Genomic DNA, 26140 nt, shown 5'->3' with positions numbered 1-26140 from the left:
ATAACAAAATTAAAATATCCCCTTAGACCCCCATTCCCAAATGGATAAAAATAAATTAAAATATCCCTTTTTCCCCAAATAAAACGAAGGTAAACAAGATTTTTTGACCTAGCCACCAAGCGCGGTGCCACCAGGCTAGGATCAGACCTAGCCACCGCGCTTGGTGCCTCCAGGCTAGGATCGAGCCTCCTCACTCAGTTTGTACAAGTAATAGCAGATACTTGATACGTATGGTAGGGGACGTTACTATACCTAAAAGTGAGGTATAGTATCTGTGAACCCTAAACACAGAGCGCGGCTTAACTTCGCCATAGGTATCATGAATAGTATCCAACTACTTCCTGTACTTGACTTTTAAGTCAATAGTTTATCCTGTGCATTATGTGTCATATTGCATACAACTTTAAAATACTAGAATAACAGTAAATGAGAAACTAACAGCTTAATCATGTGTAATTAATAGTAGAAAAAAAATAATGTTTTTTTGCAATTATTGTAAATATGTTTAGTTTTTAATTTGTTTCCCTAGTATGTGCCTTCTTGTAATCTTCAACATATTGAAGTTAAGAAGAATTATGTAGATGTAGATGTCTTATCACTTTTTGACGCTTTTTATCTCTAATTATTGAGACCTAGATTCAGGAACGATAATTCCATACTTTATATAACTGAGACCGAAATAACTATAACGTCATACGGCTTCACGTACAGAAATGCTTTAAATTGTATAATATGCAATATAATTCATGTTCAGTTGACTTTTAATTGTAATATCAACGACTGAAAGTATTTTACAATATCTTTAGATCGCAGATAGTACTCGAAATTGACCCGACCTCTTTCCACACGGAATTCAAATAAAGATAGTTTGTAATCAGGTTGACTGCTTATAATGCAAAATACACATTAATAAAAAGTTTTTAAAACGAACAATACATACTGATCGTTTCTTTATTTCCCAATGTAAATGAAAGAAACACAAGAGTGCACACGCTGAAATGTCTCGCCTTCTATACTAATCATTGATATTATGTTGATAGTCCTAAGTATAAAGCTAAGCTTTAATACAACTGTCACATAAACTTAAAATTAACCAAGATAACTAAACAAAGACCAATGAACCTTGAAAATGAGGTCAAGGTCAGATGAACCATGGCAGGCAGACATGTACAGCTAACAATGCTTCTGTACAACATATATAGTTGACCTATTACTTATAGTTTAAGAAAAATAGACCAAAACACAAAAACTTAACACTGTGCAATGAACCATGAAAATGAGGTCACAGTCAAATAAAACCTGCGCGACTGACATAAAGATCATAAAATATTTCCATACACCAAATATAGATGACCTATGGCATATAGTATTAGATAAAAAGACCAAAACTCAAAAACTTAACTTTGACCACTGAACCATGAAAATGAGGTCAAGGTCACATAACATCTGCCCGCTAGATAGGTACACCTTACAATCATTCCATACAACAAATATAGTAGACCTATTGCATATAGTATGAGAAAAACAGACCAAAACACAAAAATTTAACTATAACCACTGAACCATGAACATGAGGTCAAGGTCAGATAACACCTGCCAGTTGGACATGTACACCTTACAGTCCTTCCATACACCGAATATACTAGCCCTATTGCTTGTAGTATCTGAGATATGGACTTGACCACCAAAACATAACCTTGTTCACTGATCCATGAAATGAGGTCGAGGTCAAGTGAAAACTGTCTGACAGACATGAGGACCTTTCAAGGTACGCACATATCAAATATAGTTATCCTATTACTTATAATAAGAGAGAATTCAACATTACAAAAAACCTGAACTTTTTTCTCAAGTGGTCACTGAACCATGAAAATGAGGTCAAGGACATTGGACATGTGACTGACGGATACTTCGTAACATGAGGCATCTATATACAAAGTATGAAGCATCCAGGTCTTCCACCTTCTAAAATATAAAGCTTTTAAGAAGTTAGCTAACACCGCCGCCGCCGGATCACTATCCCTATGTCGAGCTTTCTGCAACAAAAGTTGCAGGCTGGACAAAAAACCATTTCATACCACGAAAAGAAGAGGAGAAAATTCAACATTTCCGGATCTATTTCTGACCAAATGACCCCCAGCATAGATTTTTTGAATGCGGCGTAAGGAAAGATGAACTTCATGACTTGAAAGTCAGGCCTTAAAGCACTGCCTTTAAAAATGAACATAAATATTCAACAAAGAATAAATGTTTTAATGGCTTGTGTGCAGACTTAATGGGCAAAACTACGAAATCAAATATTCACCAAAATTAAAATCTCCCTCAATCCACAAAAGTTGGTATCCACGAAAATAAATGAATTAACAGCATAAAATAAGACAGACACTGCTTTATAATTGATGAAATAGACTCAACAATAAAAGATACTGCACATATATCATTTGTACAGTTATGATAACTTCCAGAGGATTACATAAATTGAGACTAAAACTTGGTACAAATATAACAATTTATTATCAAACAATAACACTTTTGTAACTGAGGCACACAAGTTCCTTCATATAAAACATGTTTGTATTCTATCATCATTAAAACTCAACAAAGTACTTTATTAAATTATAATTATGCAACAGATATCCAGGATCCTGCAGGCATGTACACGTAAATAGTCTACTATACTCTTTATTATTTCATACATTTCAAAATTGTCTTTTGGGTAAAAATGTAATGATTATTATTACAAAAACAAACTGGTTGCATTTTTCACACCAAATCATTGACAAAAATCTATGGATATCTATAATTTTGGCATGTGTGCATACACAATTTTGAAAAGTTTGAAATTGTGGTCATGCAGGTCAAAGGCTGTAGTTTGTACAGTAAGAATGTAACAATCAAATATCATCTTCTTGACCTCAATATGGTTTGGCCTCAAAATTTGCTGGACTTTATTCACCTTTTTGGTACATCAAGAAGCCGTCATTGAAATAAACCTTAGTTTTACTGGTTCATGGAAAATAAATTGGTTCACTTACAATTGGACCTATATGCAAAATGTTAATTAACCTGAATCATTAAAAAATAAAATCCAAATTTGTTTTGAAATCTTTACATGCTTTAGAGAATTTTCATGTAAAAAAAACCTTTGTAACTGTCATGTTTAGAAATTCTAAGAATACTATACTTCTGTAGACTTATCTTTTGTTTTAAACAAATAATATGTTTCTTACCAAAACTAACATTACAAAACTGTATAAGAAGGTTGTACTTTTCAATAATATCAGATGTATATATTAGCAAAAAAAAAAAAAAAAGAGATATGGATGGACTTGATAGCTAAATTAGTAGAAGTTGCCAATGTGTTAATTGTTAAATAATATTTAGTAATGAGTTTTCTGAAGTCAATCCTGGTGTTTGATAAACAAAGGCTAGGAAAACATCTGAACCCTGAGTAATCTTAAGCAAATTAACTTGATTTCAAAGACAGACAAATTTGAATGTTTCTATTTAACGAGATTCTTTTCATTTACAGCTTAGTGACAAACCAAAAGGAACTAGATGGTCTTCTTAAAAATTAAATTCACTGTGGATTCATTTATATTCATTGGATACTAATTTTCGTGGATTTTGTGGGTACTGGAGAACCACAAATTTTCAATAGGAATGTATTCAGAATTTGCTAAAACCACAAAATTAAATATTCACGAATATGCAAGTTTTCCTAGCCTCAAACCACAAAAATTGGTAACCATGAAAATAAATGAGTCCACAGTATAGCACTTTGTTGAAGCAGAAACGAATTGCACCTCTAACTTCTCTTATAGCAACACTCAAAAGACTAATGGCATGCTATACAATGATCATTTAACTGGAACAGAATAATGAAACGGCAGGCACACCAGTTATTCTACAATTAATAATAACAGAACTATCTCTTCAAGTCATGTAACAAAATATTCTATTCCTGCATAATAGTTATAAGCATCAAGAAGGTGGAAAAAGGAGTGTTAACTCATCTGCTTTGTATGTCATCTTCAAGTCACTTAATGCCTATAGAGTAAGCATTGTTGCTTTCTTAACGTCCAGTTAGTAGAGTTCGTGTGAAGTTGGCATCTTACTGCCTAGTGTTGTCTTGTCCAATATCAAACGATTTTTGACATGTGTTGAGTGGCCCTTGAACTAGCACATCCTGGACATGAATGAAGTGTCTCATGAATAAATAAGTCACAGTCCACACAATAAATTTGTTGACATTTTTCACACATGTATACCTACAATAATTTATAATAATCGTTTAAATCATACAAAAACAAATAAAATTTATGGTGTTGGTGAGAGGTTTTCAATCTTTTTTGCTAAATTCAGTTATGCAAGAAATATTGTATTTAAAATAATGGTGTGAAATATTATACAGCCCTAATTAGATTCTATTTACAATTCTTCAGTTCTACAGTGTGTTGTCATTTTAACTGCTCAAATTCAGAAAATTCTATTCATAACAAAATATTTAAAGCTTATAAGTTAAAAATAATAAAACCTTACTCCCATCCCCCTTAATTTTAAATGGTTGTTTCCTAATCATAACAAAGTACTTAATTTTAGAACACAAAACTGATGAGTCTTTTGTAGAAGAAACGCGCGTCTTGCGTAATTATAAAATTTTAATCGTGGTATCTATGATTTGTTTATTTAAGAATACTAATTAATATGAACATAGTGAATCAATCAGGTAATAAAAAAATTCTACTTACGGTTTGCTTCTTGAAGTCTACTCTACATGAGTAACACATTCTACAAATTAAACAAAATGAGTAAGTATTGTTATTTATGTAAAACTTATTTTATTGACTTTACTGTTTGCTCATTTCAAATAATACAAAAGATAAAATTACATGTGCTTAGAAATTATACAAAGAACAAAACATTTTAAGACTCTTTGCTTTTAAACAAAAGGCCCCCTTTTTTTGAACAAGAGTGCACACACTGAAATGTCTCGCCTTCTTTACTAATCATTGATATTATGTTGATAGTCCTAGGTATAAAGCGTTATTACAACTGTCACATAAACTTAACATTAAACAAGATAGTTAAACAAAGACCAATGAACCATGAAAATGAGGTCAAGGTCAGATGAACCATGCCAGGCAGACATGTACAGCTAACAATGCTTCCATACAACAAATATAGTTGACCTATTACTTATAGTTTAAGAAAAATAGACCAAAACACAAAAACTTAACACTGTCCAATGAACCGTGCAATTGAGGTCATGGTCAAATAAAACCTGCAGGACTGACATATAGATCATAATATATTTCCATACACCAAATATAGTTGACCTTTGGCATATAATATTAGATAAAAAGATCAAAACTTAAAACTTAACTTTGACCACTGAACCATGAAAATGAGGTCAAGGTCAGATGACATCTGCCCGCTAGACATGTACACCTTACAATCATTCCATACAACAAATATAGTAGACCTATTGCTTAAAGTATGAGAAAAATAGACCAAAACACAAAAACTTAACTATAACCACTGAACCATGAAAATGAGGTTAAGGTCAGATGACACCTGCCAGTTGGACATGTACACCTTCCAGTCCTTCCATACACCAAATATACTAGCCCTATTGCTTATAGTATCTGAGATATGGACTTGACCACCAAAACTTAACCTTGTTCACTGATCCATGAAATAAGGTCCAATATGGCCAAACTAACCATGAAGGGACCTATTTGTCTTTACAAAACTTGATCAACAAAATGTTCTTGAACTATGTTTTACTTTCATCATACCAGATTTGTTTAGCTGACCTTTAAAAGTTCTTACTTTACAATAGCTTATATGGACCAAAAACAGGAATAGACTTTTAAAATAACAGTTCAATCATGCCACATTCTTATCGTATAAATCAGATGAAATTTAAAAAGGCATGAGATGAAAAAGCAATCTTACAATCAATAGTATTCAACTATACGCTACTATGACCTAGAAATTTATTACAGATGCCATATCTGCATAATTTCCTTCTTATTGAAAACAATTTCCATTTAACAGGTATTTGCATGATTAAAAAAAAAAATCTTTCAAACTATTCTTTAAATACAAAAATGTTGACTGAATAAACAGGGGAAAATATAGCTTGCCTTCTGTGCAAGTGAAAGAATCTTTAGACAGCATTTTACTCATCCTCTTTTCAAGACTATATAATGGCTGGGCAGTGGGGGGAATAGTATTTCTGTATTGATATCGTGTAGCAATAACTGTAAAATTAGTTTTTTAAGTTCTTTGGTAAATCCCACAATAAATCATAAACTTAACAGCATTAGGATAATTCAGGAAAAAGTAAAATCACAAAAAATACTGAACTCTGAGGAAAATTCAAACAGCAAAGTCACTAATCAAATGGCAAAATCAAAAGCTCAAACACATCAAACGAATGGATAACAACTGTCATATTCCTGACTTGGTACAGGCATTTTCTTATGTAGAAAATAGTGGATTGAACCTGGTTTTAAGATTAGTTCACACTGTACTGATACAGTGATTTCAGACAAGATTTATATGTATATTGTCTTCCCTTAATAAAATCAAGCCTAATTCTCTTAACCTTTCTAAATCAAGATGGTTGTAAAGAATGATACAATCCATTAAGTACTTACATATTTCCATACTCTGTGTTCATGTCAGATGGTATTTCTTTAAATGGTTCTAATGGGAACAAATGATGATATGATCTGGCTAAATGGGGTGCTGATACCAAAGTTAGTCCTGAAATAGTTGAAATTGAAAAAATCAAAAATGGGGAATGTGCTTTAGAGACCATTCTGGATCCTCTGGTTTTGTTGTAGTAATACAAACTTTCAAAAATTTGACGGCTGATATATCATTGGCTGATGCAATAATAAGTGGAAAAAGAAAGTAGAAATGTTGTCCGATCCCTGTAGGCAATGTTTGGACACAGGATTTGTATTTCAATCAGATTAAGTGCGTTTAGGGGCGTTGTCACTTCCGTTCCTTTGTTGAGCAATTGGTGGAAAATGTTATAATGCTATATTGCACAAATTTTTCAGCAAATTAAATTCTTATAATTCATATTCAGCACTGCCATCATAAGGGAATTGGGATTAGGTACCTACGGAACAAATATTATTTCTAGTTTATGCTGCACAATGACAATCACTAAGATGCTTAATGAATGTTAATAGTGCAGGGATACAGGCATTCCCCTCTATCTGGTAAATGACATCACAAAGGCCTGCATAATTGACGAGTTTTTTTCCGTGACAGACAAACTCGAAAGTGGTCAATTATCAACCATTGATTTTTTTTCTCTCAAAATTTGAAAATTTCAAATAGACACATGCTTTATGACACTTATTTTTTTTATTGGTTAATCTTTTAATTTCAAAATTATTATGTTTCTGTTGTATATTAAATGAAGTATTTTTGCAACTTGCCCTGAAGGCATGCATGGAAAGACATCTGATCTACCTTAATGCACTTTTTTTAAAGTAGCTATAGATAATGTTAATCGTGTGAGAGAGAAGTAAAGTGAACACATACCACATGCTTTGCATTCTACAGGTAGTTCACAATATTTACTTACCACATGCTTTGCATTCTACAGGTAGTTCACAATATTTACTTACCACATGCTTTGCATTCTACAGGTAGTTCACAATATTTACTTACCACATGCTTTGCATTCTACAGGTAGTTCACAATATTTACTTACCACATGCTTTGCATTCTACAGGAAGTTCACAATATTTACTTACCACATGCTTTGCATTCTACAGGAAGTTCACAATATTTACTTTTACATTGTGGACAAAAGTAGCCACTCCCTCCAAATCCTTCATTAGTTTTACTGTCTAAATGGCTGAAAGAAAGAAAAATTGTAAGTAAACAAATCCTTCCATTTTTTTCATTTAGTTTTACTGTCCAAATGACTGACAGAAAATAATATTACAATCAGACAATATAACTCCCCCATCGATATCCTTTATAAGTTTTACAGTCTAAAAAATTTATACAAAACATCATTCTGTGTTGGTAATTTATTAGAAGGTTTTATTGCGAATCCTATCATAGTTTTCCATAGATTCACCTGCAAGTTACCTGTCCATTTAAACTTTTGTAAGTCCTATTGTCCCATCTAACAAATACAACAGGTATTGTTCTCTGTTTAGTTTATTCAATGGGACCTTTAAATTTCTTGCAAAAGAAATCTATCACTCACTGATTAATTTACCTGAACAAAAAATTGAACTGTCAATGATGGAAATACATGTACAAATAAGTAACTATGAAACTGCATGTGATGTTGTATTTATTCAATCAATAACACATTTTCAATTTGTTTGATATAAACACTGATTTAAAAATTAAAAGTTGATTTCTGATCAAATTTCAACATTTTATCTATTAAAATTTGCTTTTTTTTAGTCTGTTCATAAGTAAAAACTTGAAATGATAATGTTTAAATAAAGGTCTTCATAAATGCATTCTTTATAACTGAACAACCACAAAAAGCATGCAAATTCTTTAAAAACATAAATGCATGCAGTGGTTAAAAAAAATCAGAAATAAACTTTTTATAATTAAATCAGTGCTTATATTGAACAGATTGAAAATATATTATTGATAATGAATAACTACTGTATCACAGGCAGTTTATGTGAGTTTATATACATGTATTTCAGTGAACAAAGAAGATATTTTTTTGGTCAGGCAAATTAATCAATGAGTGATAGATTTCTCTTGGAAGAAATTTAAAGGTCCCATCAAATAAACTATACAGAGAACAATACCTGTTGTATTTGTTCAATGGGACAATAGAACTTACAAAAGTTTAAATGGACAGGTAACTTGCAGGTGAATCTATGGAAAACTATGATAGGGTTCGCAATAATATAACCTCCTTCTTTCGCTTTGGCAACAAAGCCTTGTTCTAATTGCTATAAAACATGGGCTGCATGTGATTGATGTCGTAATTGAAATCACAACTTTGGTTGTATTTTGAACAACTTTTGAGAACAAAATGGACATTTGTGTTGATGCTGCTATATGTATCTGTTCATTTTTTATCATGAAACTGGTTTTGACCTCATAAAATCAAAATGACTGCATTTCGAATCTGATTATATACCTGTTTGAAGTACATTAGTTCTGAATTTTCCTATAAGAATCGAAATAATTTTATTATGCCATGCTCTATTTTCATTTTCACATGGGTAGGCATTATATTTGTCAACATTTTACACTTCACTAATGCTCAGCATAAAGATAATGACAAATATAATGCCTATCCATGTTAAAAATGAGCATAGAGCATGACATGAACATTTTTTCTTAATTAAACCAGCTTTAACCTGGAAGTGATATTCATCTTGCTAAACCTCACATGCTTTTACATGTATAAATATGATAAAAAGTTAAATGAACAATATCATGAATATGTCTTCTTATAAAATAATTGTCATAAAATATCATTTTTTCTCTCACAATATAGAAATAAACAATTTTTGTCTTTTTTTTATGTTAACGTGTTATTTCATTGACTTTTGAAAATATGATATTCACTTCAGCCATTGGCCTCAGTGAATATCATTATTTCAAAAGTCAACAAAACCACATATTCACCTCAACAAAATACAGTATACATAAAATATATACATTTATATCTCAATCTATAGAAATCATTCAGACAAAAAAATAAATGGAAAATGTGTCCATAGTCCTGACACAGATGATACCCACACTTGCTTATAAAATTATAAAGGGCATAACTGTAGAGCAGTAAAAGTGATGCTACCCAAATTTCGAAATTGATCTGAGTTTTGTGGTAATAAACATTGTGTATAAGTTATATAACATTTAGTTTGAGGCAGCTAAAATCAGAGAACGGTATAAATTTCTGGATGTATGTATGGACAAGAGTAAACCTTATAAAATGCCCCCTCTGCTTCATTGGGGGCATACAAAAAATCAAAGTACTTGATTTGCCTGATTATTTTAAACAGTTCACAAATCCAGGATATAATTTTTTTTTAATTGACCAGTCTATTGCTGTAGACATAATTTACAGGGTTCCCTATTTTGTATATCCTCTTCAAAATTTTTTTTTTTTCATTGGTCATGTAGGTTTTTCTTTGGCTTTTTCAGAAATGCATCTCTTAATCATGAGAAATAAATAAATTGAAATTAGGCATTGATGTATGCTGCTCATTCCCCAATAATCTTTTGAACTTTTGATTTTGCCAGTTGATTGGGAACTTTCCTTTTTGAATTTTCCACAGAGTTCAATATTTTTGTGATTCTACTTTTTACTCACCACATACACATAGAAGGCATTTCTTCTTTCTCTTTAGATCCTCCTAACAGATGGTGAGGAAAACCTATAAGAAAAGGGTCTGACTCAGTCATTTTAAATCCTACATCTGGTGACCAATAGATATTTATTTAAATTACAGCAGTGTACTATCATAAATAAATAAGAAATGGGGAATGTGTCCATGGGACACAGATGATGCCCCAACTTGCATATCATATAAAGTTAAAAAGAGACATATACTGAAGAACAGTAAAAGGGAGGCTACCTAATTTGTACTTGATCTGAGTTTTGTGGTAATAAGTATTGTGTACATGAAGTTTCATAAAATTTGGTTGAGGCAAATTTAAATTCATGAAATTAGAGAGTGGAAACGAAAAATTCAGCAATTTGCAGCAAGTCAGGTTAAGGGGTACTCAATTATGTTTCATATGAAATTATTTTAGCATTAGGACATCTCATTTTTATCTGAGACAAAATATATTGTATAATTTTCCCACTTTTCAATGGAGATTATTTGACCAAGCCCCTTCCGTCATAACTCTAGAACAGTAAAAGTGATGCCACAAAAATTTGTACTTGATCTGTATTTTGTGGTAACAAGCATTGTGTATAAGTTTCATAACATTTGGTTGAGGCTAACTAAAGGTAGAGAACAGAAACCAACTTTGGGAAGTATGTACCGCTGGTCAGACGTAAGGATGTACAAGGATAACGCTTAATGCCCTCTCCACTACCCAAAGGCATAAAAGGATCACTTTGAATGTGAAAGTATTTTTGCATCAAATTTAATATTTAAAATGTGATTTTTAAACTCAGTTTATCATACATCTGATCAAACTCACCCATTCTTATTAAAGATGCCTCTGTATTAGCCTGAAAAATTTACAATACATATCTTAATTGATTCAGTCATGTTTGAATGTAATAGTTAATACATATATACAAAATTATCTCATTATAAATTTTAAGTTTTTAAGAAGCACTTAAGTAAGCTTATCAAGCTTTTACCGAAATCCTTTAATATTAACATTCAAATAAAAGTACCAATTTCTATTTGTTTAAGGAAAAACCAATACAGAATTTAGCATAGCTAAAAAAATGTTGTATTAAAATTCACTGACAAAAAGGAAACACACATATATCAACTATTTGTGGTGTGTCTATCCTCTACAATACCCTTAGACATTGTATGGACAATTTTGGTTAAGCATTGTTAAAGTGAAGACATTTTTGGTTAAGCATTGTTAAAGTGAAGATATTTTTGGTTAAGCATTGTTAAAGTGAAGACATTTTTGGTTAAGCATTGTTAAAGTGAAGACATTTTTGGTTAAGCATTGTTAAAGTGAAGATATTTTTGGTTAAGCATTGTTAAAGTGAAGACATTTTTGGTTAAGCATTGTTAAAGTGAAGACATTTTTGGTTAAGCATTGTTAAAGTGAAGACATTTTTGGTTAAGCATTGTTAAAGTGAAGACATTTTTGGTTAAGCATTGTTAAAGTGAAGACATTTTTGGTTAAGCATTGTTAAAGTGAAGACATTTTTGGTAAAGCATTGTTAAAGTTTTGGTTAAGCATTGTTAAAATGAAGACATTTTTGGTTAAGCATTGTTAAAGTGAAGATATTTTTGGTTAAGCATTGTTAAAGTGAAGACATTTTTGGTTAAGCATTGTCAAAGTGAAGACATTTTTAGTTAAGCATTGTTAAAGTGAAGACATTTTTGGTTAAGCATTGTCAAAGTGAAGATATTTTTGGTTAAGCATTGTTAAAGTGAAGACATTTTTGGTTAAGCATTGTTAAAGTGAAGACATTTTTGGTTAAGCATTGTCAAAGTGAAGATATTTTTGGTTAAGCATTGTTAAAGTGAAGATATTTTTGGTTAAGCATTGTCAAAGTGAAGATATTTTTGGTTAAGCATTGTTAAAGTGAAGACATTTTTGGTTAAGCATTGTTAAAGTGAAGACATTTTTGGTTAAGCATTGTTATCTTCATCTAGTCAAGACATTTTTGGTTAAGCATTGTTAAAGTGAAGACATTTTTGGTTAAGCATTGTCAAAGTGAAGACATTTTTGGTTAAGCATTGTTAAAGTGAAGACATTTTTGGTTAAGCATTGTTAAAGTGAAGACATTTTTGGTTAAGCATTGTTAAAGTGAAGACATTTCTGGTTAAGCATTGTTAAAGTGAAGACATTTTTGGTAAAGCATTGTCAAAGTGAAGATATTTTTGGTTAAGCATTGTCAAAGTGAAGACATTTTTGGTTAAGCATTGTTAAAGTGAAGACATTTTTGGTTAAGCATTGTCAAAGTGAAGATATTTTTGGTTAAGCATTGTTAAAGTGAAGACATTTTTGGTTAAGCATTGTTAAAGTGAAGACATTTTTGGTTAAGCATTGTTAAAGTGAAGACATTTTTGGTTAAGCATTGTCAAAGTGAAGATATTTTTGGTTAAGCATTGTTAAAGTGAAGACATTTTTGGTTAAGCATTGTTAAAGTGAAGACATTTTTGGTTAAGCATTGTTAAAGTGAAGACATTTTTGGTAAAGCATTGTCAAAGTGAAGATATTTTTGGTTAAGCATTGTTAAAGTGAAGACATTTTTGGTTCAGCATTGTCAAAGTCAAGACATTTTTGGTTAAGCATTGTTAAAGTGAAGATATTTTTGGTTAAGCATTGTCAAAGTGAAGACATTTTTGGTTAAGCATTGTTAAAGTGAAGACATTTTTGGTTAAGCATTGTTAAAGTGAAGACATTTTTGGTTAAGCATTGTTAAAGTGAAGACATTTTTGGTAAAGCATTGTTAAAGTGAAGACATTTTTGGTTAAGCATTGTTAAAGTGAAGACATTTTTGGTTAAGCATTGTTAAAGTGAAGACATTTTTGGTTAAGCATTGTTAAAGTGAAGACATTTTTGGTAAAGCATTGTCAAAGTGAAGATATTTTTGGTTAAGCATTGTTAAAGTGAAGACATTTTTGGTTAAGCATTGTTAAAGTGAAGACATTTTTGGTTAAGCATTGTCAAAGTGAAGACATTTTTGGTTAAGCATTGTTAAAGTGAAGACATTTTTGGTTAAGCATTGTTAAAGTGAAGACATTTTTGGTTAAGCATTGTTAAAGTGAAGACATTTTTGGTTAAGCATTGTCAAAGTGAAGATATTTTTGGTTAAGCATTGTTAAAGTGAAGACATTTTTGGTTAAGCATTGTTAAAGTGAAGACATTTTTGGTTAAGCATTGTCAAAGTGAAGACATTTTTTGGTTAAGCATTGTTAAAGTGAAGACATTTTTGGTTAAGCATTGTCAAAGTGAAGATATTTTTGGTTAAGCATTGTCAAAGTGAAGACATTTTTGGTTAAGCATTGTTAAAGTGAAGATATTTTTGGTTAAGCATTGTTAAAGTGAAGACATTTTTGGTTAAGCATTGTTAAAGTGAAGACATTTTTGGTTAAGCATTGTCAAAGTGAAGATATTTTTGGTTAAGCATTGTTAAAGTGAAGACATTTTTGGTTAAGCATTGTCAAAGTGAAGACATTTTTGATTAAGCATTGTTAAAGTGAAGACATTTTTGGTTCAGCATTGTTAAAGTGAAGACATTTTTGGTTAAGCATTGTTATCTTCATCTAGTCAAGACATTTTTGGTTAAGCATTGTTAAAGTGAAGACATTTTTGGTTAAGCATTGTTAAAGTGAAGACATTTTTGGTTAAGCATTGTTAAAGTGAAGACATTTTTGGTTAAGCATTGTTAAAGTGAAGACATTTTTGGTTAAGCATTGTCAAAGTGAAGATATTTTTGGTTAAGCATTGTTAAAGTGAAGACATTTTTGGTTAAGCATTGTTAAAGTGAAGACATTTTTGGTTAAGCATTGTTAAAGTGAAGACATTTTTGGTAAAGCATTGTCAAAGTGAAGACATTTTTGGTTAAGCATTGTTATCTTCATCTAGTCAAGACATTTTTGATTAAGCATTGTCAAAGTGAAGATATTTTTGGTTAAGCATTGTTAAAGTGAAGATATTTTTGATTAAGCATTGTTAAAGTGAAGACATTTTTGGTTAAGCATTGTTAAAGTGAAGACATTTTTGGTTAAGCATTGTTAAAGTGAAGACATTTTTGATTAAGCATTGTTAAAGTGAAGACATTTTTGGTTAAGCATTGTTAAAGTGAAGACATTTTTGGTTAAGCATTGTCAAAGTGAAGATATTTTTGGTTAAGCATTGTTAAAGTGAAGACATTTTTGGTTAAGCATTGTCAAAGTGAAGACATTTTTGATTAAGCATTGTTAAAGTGAAGACATTTTTGGTTAAGCATTGTTAAAGTGAAGACATTTTTGGTTAAGCATTGTTATCTTCATCTAGTCAAGACATTTTTGGTTAAGCATTGTTAAAGTGAAGACATTTTTGGTTAAGCATTGTCAAAGTGAAGATATTTTTGGTTAAGCATTGTTAAAGTGAAGACATTTTTGGTTAAGCATTGTTAAAGTGAAGACATTTTTGGTTAAGCATTGTTAAAGTGAAGACATTTTTGGTTAAGCATTGTTAAAGTGAAGACATTTTTGGTTAAGCATTGTTAAAGTGAAGACATTTTTGATTAAGCATTGTTAAAGTGAAGACATTTTTGGTTAAGCATTGTTAAAGTGAAGACATTTTTGGTTAAGCATTGTTAAAGTGAAGACATTTTTGGTTAAGCATTGTCAAAGTGAAGATATTTTTGGTTAAGCATTGTTATCTTCATCTAGTCAAGACATTTTTGATTAAGCATTGTCAAAGTGAAGATATTTTTGGTTAAGCATTGTTAAAGTGAAGACATTTTTGGTTAAGCATTGTTAAAGTGAAGACATTTTTGGTAAAGCATTGTTAAAGTGAAGATATTTTTGATTAAGCATTGTTAAAGTGAAGATATTTTTGATTAAGCATTGTTAAAGTGAAGACATTTTTGGTTAAGCATTGTTAAAGTGAAGACATTTTTGGTTAAGCATTGTTAAAGTGAAGACATTTTTGATTAAGCATTGTTAAAGTGAAGACATTTTTGGTTAAGCATTGTTAAAGTGAAGACATTTTTGGTTAAGCATTGTTAAAGTGAAGACATTTTTGGTTAAGCATTGTCAAAGTGAAGATATTTTTGGTTAAGCATTGTTAAAGTGAAGACATTTTTGGTTAAGCATTGTTAAAGTGAAGATATTTTTGGTTTAAGCATTGTTAAAGTGAAGATATTTTTGGTTAAGCATTGTCAAAGTGAAGATATTTTTGGTTAAGGCTTAAGCATTGTCAAAGTCAAGACATTTTTGGTTAAGCATTGTCAAAGTGAAGATATTTTTGGTTAAGCATTGTTAAAGTGAAGACATTTTTGGTTAAGCATTGTTAAAGTGAAGACATTTTTGGTAAAGCATTGTTAAAGTGAAGATATTTTTGATTAAGCATTGTTAAAGTGAAGATATTTTTGATTAAGCATTGTTAAAGTGAAGACATTTTTGGTTAAGCATTGTTAAAGTGAAGACATTTTTGGTTAAGCATTGTTAAAGTGAAGACATTTTTGGTTAAGCATTGTTAAAGTGAAGACATTTTTGGTTAAGCATTGTTAAAGTGAAGATATTTTTGGTTTAAGCATTGTTAAAGTGAAGATATTTTTGGTTAAGCATTGTCAAAGTGAAGATATTTTTGGTTAAGCCAGGGGTTTCATTATCTTTCATGTTGACTGGTACTTTCCACATTTCTAGGTGGTACTTTTCAATTTATTCCATGAATATCTTATATAAAAATTTCTACATTTAGGCGGTACTTGTCAATAGCATAGAAGGGTAAAAGTACCGGGTACCGCCTCCTAATGAAAGGCCTGTTAAGCATTGTCAAAGTCAAGACATTTTTGGTTAAGCATTGTCAAAGTGAAGATATTTTTGGTTAAGCATTGTCAAAGTGAAGATATTTTTGGTTAAGCATTGTTAAAGTGAAGACATTTTTGGTTAAGCATTGTTAAAGTGAAGACATTTTTGGTTAAGCATTGTTATCTTCATCTAGTCAAGACATTTTTGGTAAAGCATTGTTAAAGTGAAGACATTTTTGGTTAAGCATTGTTATCTTCATCTAGTCAAGACATTTTTGGTAAAGCATTGTTAAAGTGAAGACATTTTTGGTTAAGCATTGTTAAAGTGAAGACATTTTTGGTTAAGCATTGTTATCTTCATCTAGTCAAGACATTTTTGGTAAAGCATTGTTAAAGTGAAGACATTTTTGGTTAAGCATTGTTAAAGTGAAGACATTTTTGGTTAAGTACTGTTTAAGTCTATGCGTATTTGGTTAAGCACTGTTAAAATCAAGACATTTTTGTTTAAGCACTGTTTAAGTGAAGACTTTTTTGGTTGAGCATTGATAAAGTTCAGACTTTTTTGTTGAGCACTGATAAAGTTCAGACTTTTTTGGTTGAGCACTGATAAATTTCAGAATTTTTTAGTTAATATAAAAAAGAAGATGTGGTATGATTGCCAATGAGACAACTGTCTACAAGAGACCAAAATGACACAGACATTAACAACAATAGGTCACCGTACAGCCTTCAAGCTTTGTAAAACTTAAAAGGTCTAGTTTTTTTATAAGCACTGTTAAAGTTTAGACTTTTTAGGATAAAGACTGTTACAGATATTTTTGGTTTAAGCACTGTTAAAGTCCAGGTATATTTGGTTGAGCACTTTTAAAGTTCCGACACTTTTGGCTTAGTATCATTAAAGAACACCTCCTTTTACAGTCTATGTAAAATATTTTTGAAAATAAAATAATTTTACCTACCTATCTTTCCTATATTTTGCTGCCAGGAAACATGACACAAGTCTATATTTTAATTTTTTGCCCTTAATAATTATATAGAATGGCAGATAAATAACTTATTTGATTTGATTTCTTGTGTTTTAAAGCCATTTTAAGGACTGCTTTTGGGCTATTTCATGGTGGCTAGTCTTTATTGGTGGAGGAAGCCCGAGTCTGCGGAAAAAGCCACCAACCTTTGAAAGGAAAACTGACAATTCTAGTCAATCAGGATTGGAGTGCACCTGCATGAGCAGGGTTTGAACTCACAACCTCAGTGCTGATTAGCTAGTGATTACAACAGTAACTACTTATACCACTCGGCCACCAAGGCCCCTTATAACATATTGTAATAATGCTTACTGTAGCAGGTGGAGGATCTATATGTTGCAGTAGTAAATCCTTGAAATGATTTTCATCTAGTATAACATTATAAATACCTGTAAAATGAAGAATGATATAACATTAACTATAATGAAAGTACTGTAGATTCATTATTATTCGTGGGATACCAATTTGGTATTCGTGGGATACCAATTTGGGCGGATTTTGTGGGTATTGGAGATTGACAAATTAAAATTATTCAACAAATTAAGAAAATTATGAAGGTAAAACTATGAAAATATAATTTCTCCTCAATCAACAATTAACAGCTGCGCCAAACAATAAAGTTCAATAACTTCTCAATGTCATATCAGAAACTCATGAAAAACTAAAGGGAGGTTATCTTAAAAGATATAAACCAGTCACCAAAGTTTCATGATAACTGCTCAAAGCATTGACGTTAAACCCCCTTTTTAATGAATACAATCACACATAAACTCTGAAAGGTAAATTCTAAAATTTATAAAAATCGAAAAGGGAGATAATGGGAATTGATATAAACAATTCACCAAAGTTTCTTGCAAATTGGTGAAAGTGTTTTTGAGGTATTGTCTGAAAACTGGAAAAAAAACCATTTTTAAATGAATAAAACCCATAACTCAAATTCACCAAAGTTTCATGCAAATTGGCTAAGTGCTTTTGTAAACAGACTTTTAAAAATTAGTACCTACAAAATCGAATGAATCCATAGTAGTAATCTTTACTCTTTAAAAGAAATATATTTGAAAAGAATTAATTTTAAACTTGTTTCTAGAAAAATCATTTGCATATACATGTTTTGACCAATTGATGTTTTAGCTTTAATTAACAAAGTAAAATTAGTTCTTTTCTCTTTTTTTACAATGCTCAAGTAATTGCACCTACCATTAGTATCCATACAGAGCTTTTTACAGACCCTGATTTCTGCAGCAAGACCAATTACAGAACATCTTATATTTGTATCTTTCATTGTCTGTAAAAAAAAATATGAATTTAATTAATGGAGAAAAATAAAACTAATATTAGGCCAAATAAAATAATATACATGTGTGTTTCCTTGGAAAAAATTGGGAAGTAAATAGGGATTTTTTTACATTGAGTCTATGGGAGAGAAATTCTGACTTTAACAGTGCTAAATGAAAAATGAAAAAAACTTTAAGGTAGGCTATTTCTTAGCTTAAAATGTAGGGTAGGAAGGGAATAAGGAAACACACATATTTTTTTCATTTGGCCTTAATTGGAATTCCGTCAAGGAAACTCAGCATATACGTCTACACAGGTAGAATATTGTGAAACAAGTTCTAGAAACTCCAATAAAACTTTCTCAGGACAAACAACAATAAAAAAAAAAACAATTCTAGGCCAAAAACCGGTTAGGGTTAGAAATCTAGGATTTTTGAAACTAAGGATTATACTGGAACCTACAGCTAGAAGTAGTAGTCCAAAGCTCCAAATATATGAGTAACACCAAAAGATAGTATCACTTACACCGCACTCCTAATTGTGATTTTTCTTTGACATTAAGTTGACTGAACATGGCTTAATTTTGTAATCACTCAGACTTTAAACTAAATAAGATTAGCATTTGGATAGAGAGTTGTCTCATTGGCACTCATACCACATCTTTCTATATATATATGATATTTGCTATTGTATATTTCATGGACCCCAATTTTTTTTTACCTACATAATGACTGTCATACAGACAACAATACTATAATAAATTGTGTGTAGAATGTTGTGATGGCAAGAATTTACATATAAAGGCTACTGTGGATTCATTTATTTTCGTTGGTATCAATTTTCATGGATTGAGGAAAACTTTTTCTTGAATATTTGATTTTGTGGTTTTGCCAAACTCTGCATAAAAAGCCATAGAAAATTTGTAATTCGTTTAATATTTGAATTCGTGGTTCACCTGTTCCCACAAAACCAACGGAAATTGCTATCCAACGAATAATAATGAATCCACAGTATATGAAATTAAAATACATATCGAGAAAAGGTAAAGATATAAAGACAGAATTAGCTACCTGAATTGTTTCCATGACATTACCAGGATCACATGTTGTCAAACTTCCAAAAATGATCAAAACTTCACGACTAGCATGGCCTGGCATATTTCTGAAATTGAAATCATAAACAAAAATGTAAAAGCAGTTAATTTTATTTTGGAAAACTTTTTATAGTTTTTGTTTTACATTGGCATTCAGTCGAACAAGACATGTGATTTGTTCAACTTCTAATTCAATTTTATGTTATACATGATTACAAGTGCTTCTTTTGCGGGCTTATTAAATTTTTTCAAATTTCCAAAACACAATCATGACAATAGATCATTATTTCACTGTATTATAAAAGATGTTTTCTAATTTGAAGTATTTCAGCAATTTTTTCATTTGTAAACAAGCGAACTCTGCAATCGTTAAAGGGTCATTACTGAAGAACAGTAAAAGTGATGGTTCCCAAATTTGTATTTAAAGTGAGTTTTGTGGTAATAAGTGTTGTGTATAAGTTCAAAACATTTTGTTGAGGCAAACTTAAGTTAAAGAAAGAAAAGGAACAACTCAGCTATTTTTTTCATTTGTATAGGGCCATGAACAGTAAAAGTGATGCTATCCAAATGTGATCTGTATTCTGAGGTATAATTTAAGTTTCTTACATTTTGTTGAGGAAAACTATTGGACTTACAGACGGATGGATGGATGTACAGACAGACCAGGGTAAAATGTAATGCCCCCTCAACTACAGTGGGGGCATAAAAAAGAAGAAGTTTTTACTACATCTACCAATTTTAGTGTTAATGTAAGTAAATCCAAAAGTATTATATTAATTGATTGATTCTTGATAGATTAACATCCAGTGTCAAATAATTCATGCATAGTCAAGAGAGTTTTAAAGATTTTCTCATAATTGCATCTACTTTTATATGGAATATGACAAAATGCCAGTACAGAACAAGTGTTGCTTATTATGTAGGTAAAACATACAAACCTCAAAGTATTCCGGGCAAGTTCTAGAGAGTTTTGTAAAGATGGTTCTCCCTGACAGGTAGATTTTACTAAAGACTGTAAGGTAGATACATGTCTTCTGGGATTACCTGGAATTAAAGAAATATATATTGATAAGTCAGGAAAATTACCATCAGTACCTTATAAGAATATGTGCCGACAGAAAATTCCTAACTTGCTCGCACTATCTCATTTCGATGTTGAGTAAACTACCAAATCAGGTTCCAAATCCATATGTACCTAACAAGAATATTTTCCGAAGGACCTCCCTAACCTGCTCGCAATAACACATTTCCATGTTGAGTGAACTACCAAATTTAGTCAAAATCCTGATCTAGCATATGTTTAATAATCTTCAAATCAAAATTAACATGTGTACTGTTTCATGTTGATTTGACCACAATTTCTTGATATGTAACTTGATAACAAAATTTAACCAAATACAGACTGGATTATTATATAAACTGACCGATGATTAGATGGACATATACAAAGACTCAAAAACATAACAATCCCTTACTTGATGGTAGTAATGAGGGTACCTTCATTACGAATAACGGTGAAATTCGTATCGAATGATGTAAACGCTAATTTTTGGTCCATGACAATAAAATGTACATTTTCTTTTAGATTATAAACCAGATGCTCCGCAGGGCGTAGCTTTATACAACCACAGAGGTCGAACCCTGAACAGTTGGGGCAAGTATGGACACAACATTTAAGCTTGATACAGCTCTGAATTTGGATTGTCATTAAATAGTTGACACAACATAGGTTTCTGACACAGAATGAATGTGGTCTAAGAACTTAAACTTAAAAACTTAAAAATTTTAAATTGGACATTTACCTATTATGGTCCTATATCCAAAATCTAAATACATGGTTAGATTCAGTATATCATAGAACTCCAAGAATTCAATTTATGATGAAATCAAATAATGTTCAATTTTAGACCCTTTAGACCTAAATGTGGACCAATTTGATAACTGGACCCAAATATCAAAAATCCAAATACATGGTTAGATTCCGCATATTGAAGAACCCTATATATTCAATTTTTGTTAAAATCAAACAAAGTTTAATTTTGGACCCCGATTTGGACCAACTTGAAAACTGGGCCCATAATCAAAAATCTAAGTACAGGTTTAGATTCAGCATATCAAAGAACCCCAAGAATTCAATTTTTGTTAAAATCAAACTAAGTTTAATTTTGGACCCTTTGGACCTTAATGTAAAACAATTTGAAAACAGATCCAAAAATTAAGAATCTAAATACACGGTTACATTTGGCATATGAAAGAACCCCAATTATTCATTTTTTGATGAAATCAAACAAAGTTTAATTTTGGCCCCTTTTGGCCCCTAATTCCTAAACTGTTGGGACCAAAACTCCCAAAATCAATCCCAACCTTCCTTTCGTGGTCATAAACCTTGTGTTAAAATTTCATAGATTTCTATTTACTTATATGCTTATACTAAAGTTATTGTGCAAAAACCAAGAAAAATGATTATGTGGGACCTTTTTTTGGCCCCTAATTCCTAAACTGTTAAGACCAAAACTCCCAAAATCAATCCCAACCTTCCTTTTATGTTCATAAACCTTGTGTTTAAATTTCATAGATTTCTATTTACTTAAGTTAGACAAAAGTTATAGTGCGAACACCAAATGTCTTAGGATGACTACGACGAGGACGCCAACGTCATACCAACATGACCAATATACGACCAAAAAATTTTCATTTTTTGCGGACGTGTAAAATTCGACTGATTTTGACGCATCAGTAAACGTGTTAATTTTTTCCAAAAAAAAAATCTTACGATAATAATTTGAGACCTCTGACGAATCATGATAATGAAATTTTGAGGAATCACAGGTAAAACTTCAACCAATTTGACGCTAATAGTAGCTAAAAATGACTGTTAGAAGCCTGACGGTAAAGCGCATTACTACCCTCTTACCTACTGTAGCCTTGGCATAAAAAAAAGTCTTATGTTAAACGGTAATTAGATATGCATGCTATCATACAAGTTCTCATTGTCATCTTATTCTTAATCATTCTCCAGCATGTCGGTTTCCTATAGAATCTGGCTATTTTCAATTTTATCCTTTGAGAATAATGACAAGAAATAATAACTACCTCCAAGTTCAGCTATTTTCTCTGCTCGTTTGTTTCTTGTCCCAATCATTCCAAGCTGACTGATAGGATTCTGGTCAAAGTATTCCTCAACAAAGTGTTCAAGAAGCTAAAAATAATTATTTGAATAAAATCTGTATTTCAAATGAATTACACGTATACACATTTGAAAATGTTTATTTTATTATCAAAGGTATCATTTATTGTTTGTGTATAATTTTCAAAGTAACGGGTTAATCTTCCTGACAATTCTGTTTAATTTTACTTCAACTTAAAACAGGTCATTTTTTTTATCTATCAGGACAAAAAAATGTATAACAAAATTACCAAACTCCACATTAAATTCAAACAGGGGTAGTCCATAAAATCTGATAAAATCAAACTTATCAACTAACTGAAAGAATGAAAAATACCTTGTCATAATCCTTACTTGGTACAAGCATTTTCTGAAAATGATCCATGGTTAAACTTGGTTTTGTGACAAATTAGAGCTTGCCATATTTAATAATAATTGTAAAGACTGTCTATCACTGAAGACTGAGTCTATGGCTGTTTGCTGCCCTCTAGCATGTATTTTGGTTATTTTTACATTTATCAATGGGTTGATGTCTCATTGGCAAATACCGTTCTTTTATTCCTTTTGAAGTTTTTCTTCCATACCATTCATTGACAAAAAGCATCATTAGAATAGCTCTGTTTGTAAATCTTAATACTGCAGATAATTACCTTGAGAGAACAATGGTTCAGGACTGTAATTAAAGAGTTCTGAAGGCCAAAAAAAAATAATACATGTGTTTCCGCTAACATGCTGGGGAAAAATAGGGTAGGTAGGTAGGTAATATCATTTTTTAGCTGGTTACTACAAGGGAATCTTTCTGACTTGTGACAGTGTTTGTTCAAAAATGGCATGTTTATAGGATAGGCACTGAAAATTAGGGAAAGTAGCTATGGGATTAGTGGAAACATATGTATTACTTTATTTTGGCCTTAATGACATACCTTGAGAGTTGAAATCAATCTCGTTGGTTTCAGATCTTGATCTTGCATAGATTCTGACATGTCCAATATCAAAAATAAATGTCTCATCTGAAATTAATATACATGTATAGAATAAATTTATTAATTTCAATGAATTTTACTTAAAGTTGGAATAGGTTTTCATTTGTTCTTTCTTATCTTTTACTCATTTAGTCAAACATAACAGGATACTTGAAAACTTCTTATCATTAATATCCTGTGATATTGTATTCAAACCTATATATATTTAAATTTTTTATAGCCTGCAGAATTTAACTTATTTCTGTGAGTATTGCATGGCAATACATGTACATAGCCCCCTACCGTTTAAAAGATCATTTATTAGAACAGAATTCTAACTTCATCTATAAAAAAATTATCAAGTCAAAATCTTAAAGCAAGATAAAAATAAGTGATGAAAACAAATTATATAAATGATTTTTTTAAGTCCAAGGACCATAACTATGCACAAAATCATCACACCAAAACAAAATTCACACTTGAACTGTAACTTGTCATAAAAAAACTATATAACCAATTATCAAATCAATATCTTCAAGCATGACGAAAAAAGTGTGGAAAATTTATTAGCCGGACTGATTGAAAATACAGACATACAGACATTCAGACTGATAGACAGACAGACATGACGTAGAAAAAATCTTAAGTCCCCTTCAACTTCGTCTGTAGGGGACTTATAAATTGCTTCTTGGTATCATAATGTCATAGGTGTAAACTTTGAAATTATCGGTTTGAGGTTCTCAATTTAGAAAAATTCTGTTAAAAACTTGTCTATTGACAAGGAGGCCAAATCTTGTTTGCAGAATTTTTTTTTATCAATTTCCCCCCCTTTCATAATTTATTCATTTTAGGAAGTTAATTTAGTAAAATAAATATTTGATTTAGTGTAAATTTCCAAGAGAATAATCTCTATTTTTTTTTAAGTTTACTTCCAATTTCAAACATAAATGTACCACTACTAAATTTTTTCTAAGTCACAAAAATGTATCTATCACTATACTTACCATTCCTAACCTAACACTGCCAATTTTTTCGAGTAACCTTCTACGCTTTGCCTTGTGTACAATGTCATCAATACTTGTTTGTAGGGATCCCTCATCATCTTCACGGATTGCTTCCCTATAATGTATGTATTAAATCTGTTATAAATAAGCCTATAATGGTAGGGATATATTTAAGACAAATGAACAATTACACTAAATGGTATGGATGTTGGATGTATACTGATTGATATTTTAGCCTTACATGCCTTAGATACATGAATTTTTATACGACCGCAAAATTTGAAAAATTTTTCGTCGTATATTGCTATCACGTTGGCGTCGGCGTCGTCGTCGTCGTCGGCGTCGTCGTCGTCGTCGTCCTGCGTCCGAATACTTTTAGTTTTTGCACTCTAACTTTAGTAAAAGTGAATGGAAATCTATGAAATTTTAACACCAGGTTTATGACCACAAAAGGAAGATTGGTATTGATTTTGGGAGTTTTGGTCCCAACGTTTTAGGAATTAGGGGCCAAAAAGGGCCCAAATAAGCATTTTCTTGGTTTTCGCACTATAACATTAGTTTAAGTTAATAGAAATCTATGAAATTTTGACACAAGGTTTATGACCACAAAAGAACGGTTGGGATTGATTTTGGGAGTTTTGGTTTCAACAGTTTAGGAATTAGGGGCCAAAAAAGGGCCCAAATTAGCATTATTCTTGGTTTTCGCACAATAACTTTAGTTTAAGTAAATAGAAATCAATGAAATTTAAACACAATGTTAATGACTACAAAAGGAAGGTTGGTATTGATTTTGGGAGTTTAGGTCCCAACAGTTTAGGAATAAGGGGCCCAAAGGGTCCAAAATTGAACTTTGTGTGATTTCATCAAAAATTGAATAATTGGGGTTCTTTGATATGCCGAATCTAACTATGTATGTAGATTCTTAATTTTTGGTCCCGTTTTCCAATTGGTCTACATTAAGGTCCAAAGGGTCCAAAATTAAACTTAGTTTGATTTTAACAAAAATTGAATCCTTGGGGTTCTTTGATATGCTGAATTTAAAAATGTACTTAGATTTTTAATTATTGGCCTAGTTTTCAAGTTGGTCCAAATGGGGGTCCAAAATTAAACTTTGTTTGATTTCATCAAAAATTGAATAAATGGGTTCTTTAATATGCCAAATCTAACTGTGTATGTAGATTCTTAATTTTTGGTCCAGTTTTCAAATTGGTCTACATTAAGGTCCAAAGGGTCCAAAATGAAACTAAGTTTGATTTTAACAAAAATTAAATTCTTGGGCTTATTTGATATGCTTTATCTAAATATGTACTTTGATTTTTGATTATGGGCCCAGTTTTCAAGTTGGTCCAAATCAGGATTCCATATCAAGTATTGTGCAATAGCAAGAAATTTTCAATTGCACAGTATTGCACAATAGCAAGAAATATCTAATTGCACAATATTGTGCAATAGCAATTAATTTTCA

General features: G+C 31.1%; 1 protein-coding gene across 1 annotated transcript in view; it reads right to left on the bottom strand.

Annotated features, from left to right (window-relative positions):
• Positions 1-2495: 2495 nt before the first annotated feature.
• LOC143057847 (general transcription factor IIH subunit 2-like) overlaps positions 2496-26140 on the bottom strand; it is a 31607-nt gene continuing 7962 nt past the window's right edge. The window contains exons 2-14 of the mRNA XM_076231277.1: positions 24676-24790; positions 23633-23719; positions 22637-22742; positions 20482-20587; positions 19521-19611; positions 18373-18460; positions 17488-17564; positions 11188-11218; positions 10346-10409; positions 7788-7891; positions 6669-6777; positions 4752-4791; positions 2496-4271 (exon numbers count right to left, since the gene is read on the bottom strand). Of these exons, the coding sequence (XP_076087392.1) occupies positions 4143-4271; positions 4752-4791; positions 6669-6777; positions 7788-7891; positions 10346-10409; positions 11188-11218; positions 17488-17564; positions 18373-18460; positions 19521-19611; positions 20482-20587; positions 22637-22742; positions 23633-23719; positions 24676-24790 (1147 nt within the window). The 3' untranslated portion in view covers positions 2496-4142. The remainder of the gene's footprint in view (positions 4272-4751; positions 4792-6668; positions 6778-7787; positions 7892-10345; positions 10410-11187; positions 11219-17487; positions 17565-18372; positions 18461-19520; positions 19612-20481; positions 20588-22636; positions 22743-23632; positions 23720-24675; positions 24791-26140) is intronic.

The sequence above is a fragment of the Mytilus galloprovincialis genome, chromosome 13, assembly GCF_965363235.1.
Source record: "Mytilus galloprovincialis chromosome 13, xbMytGall1.hap1.1, whole genome shotgun sequence".
NCBI lineage: Eukaryota > Metazoa > Mollusca > Bivalvia > Mytilida > Mytilidae > Mytilus > Mytilus galloprovincialis.
The sequence above is the reverse complement of the archived record's forward strand: the minus strand, read 5'-3'. Positions and strand labels throughout refer to the sequence as shown.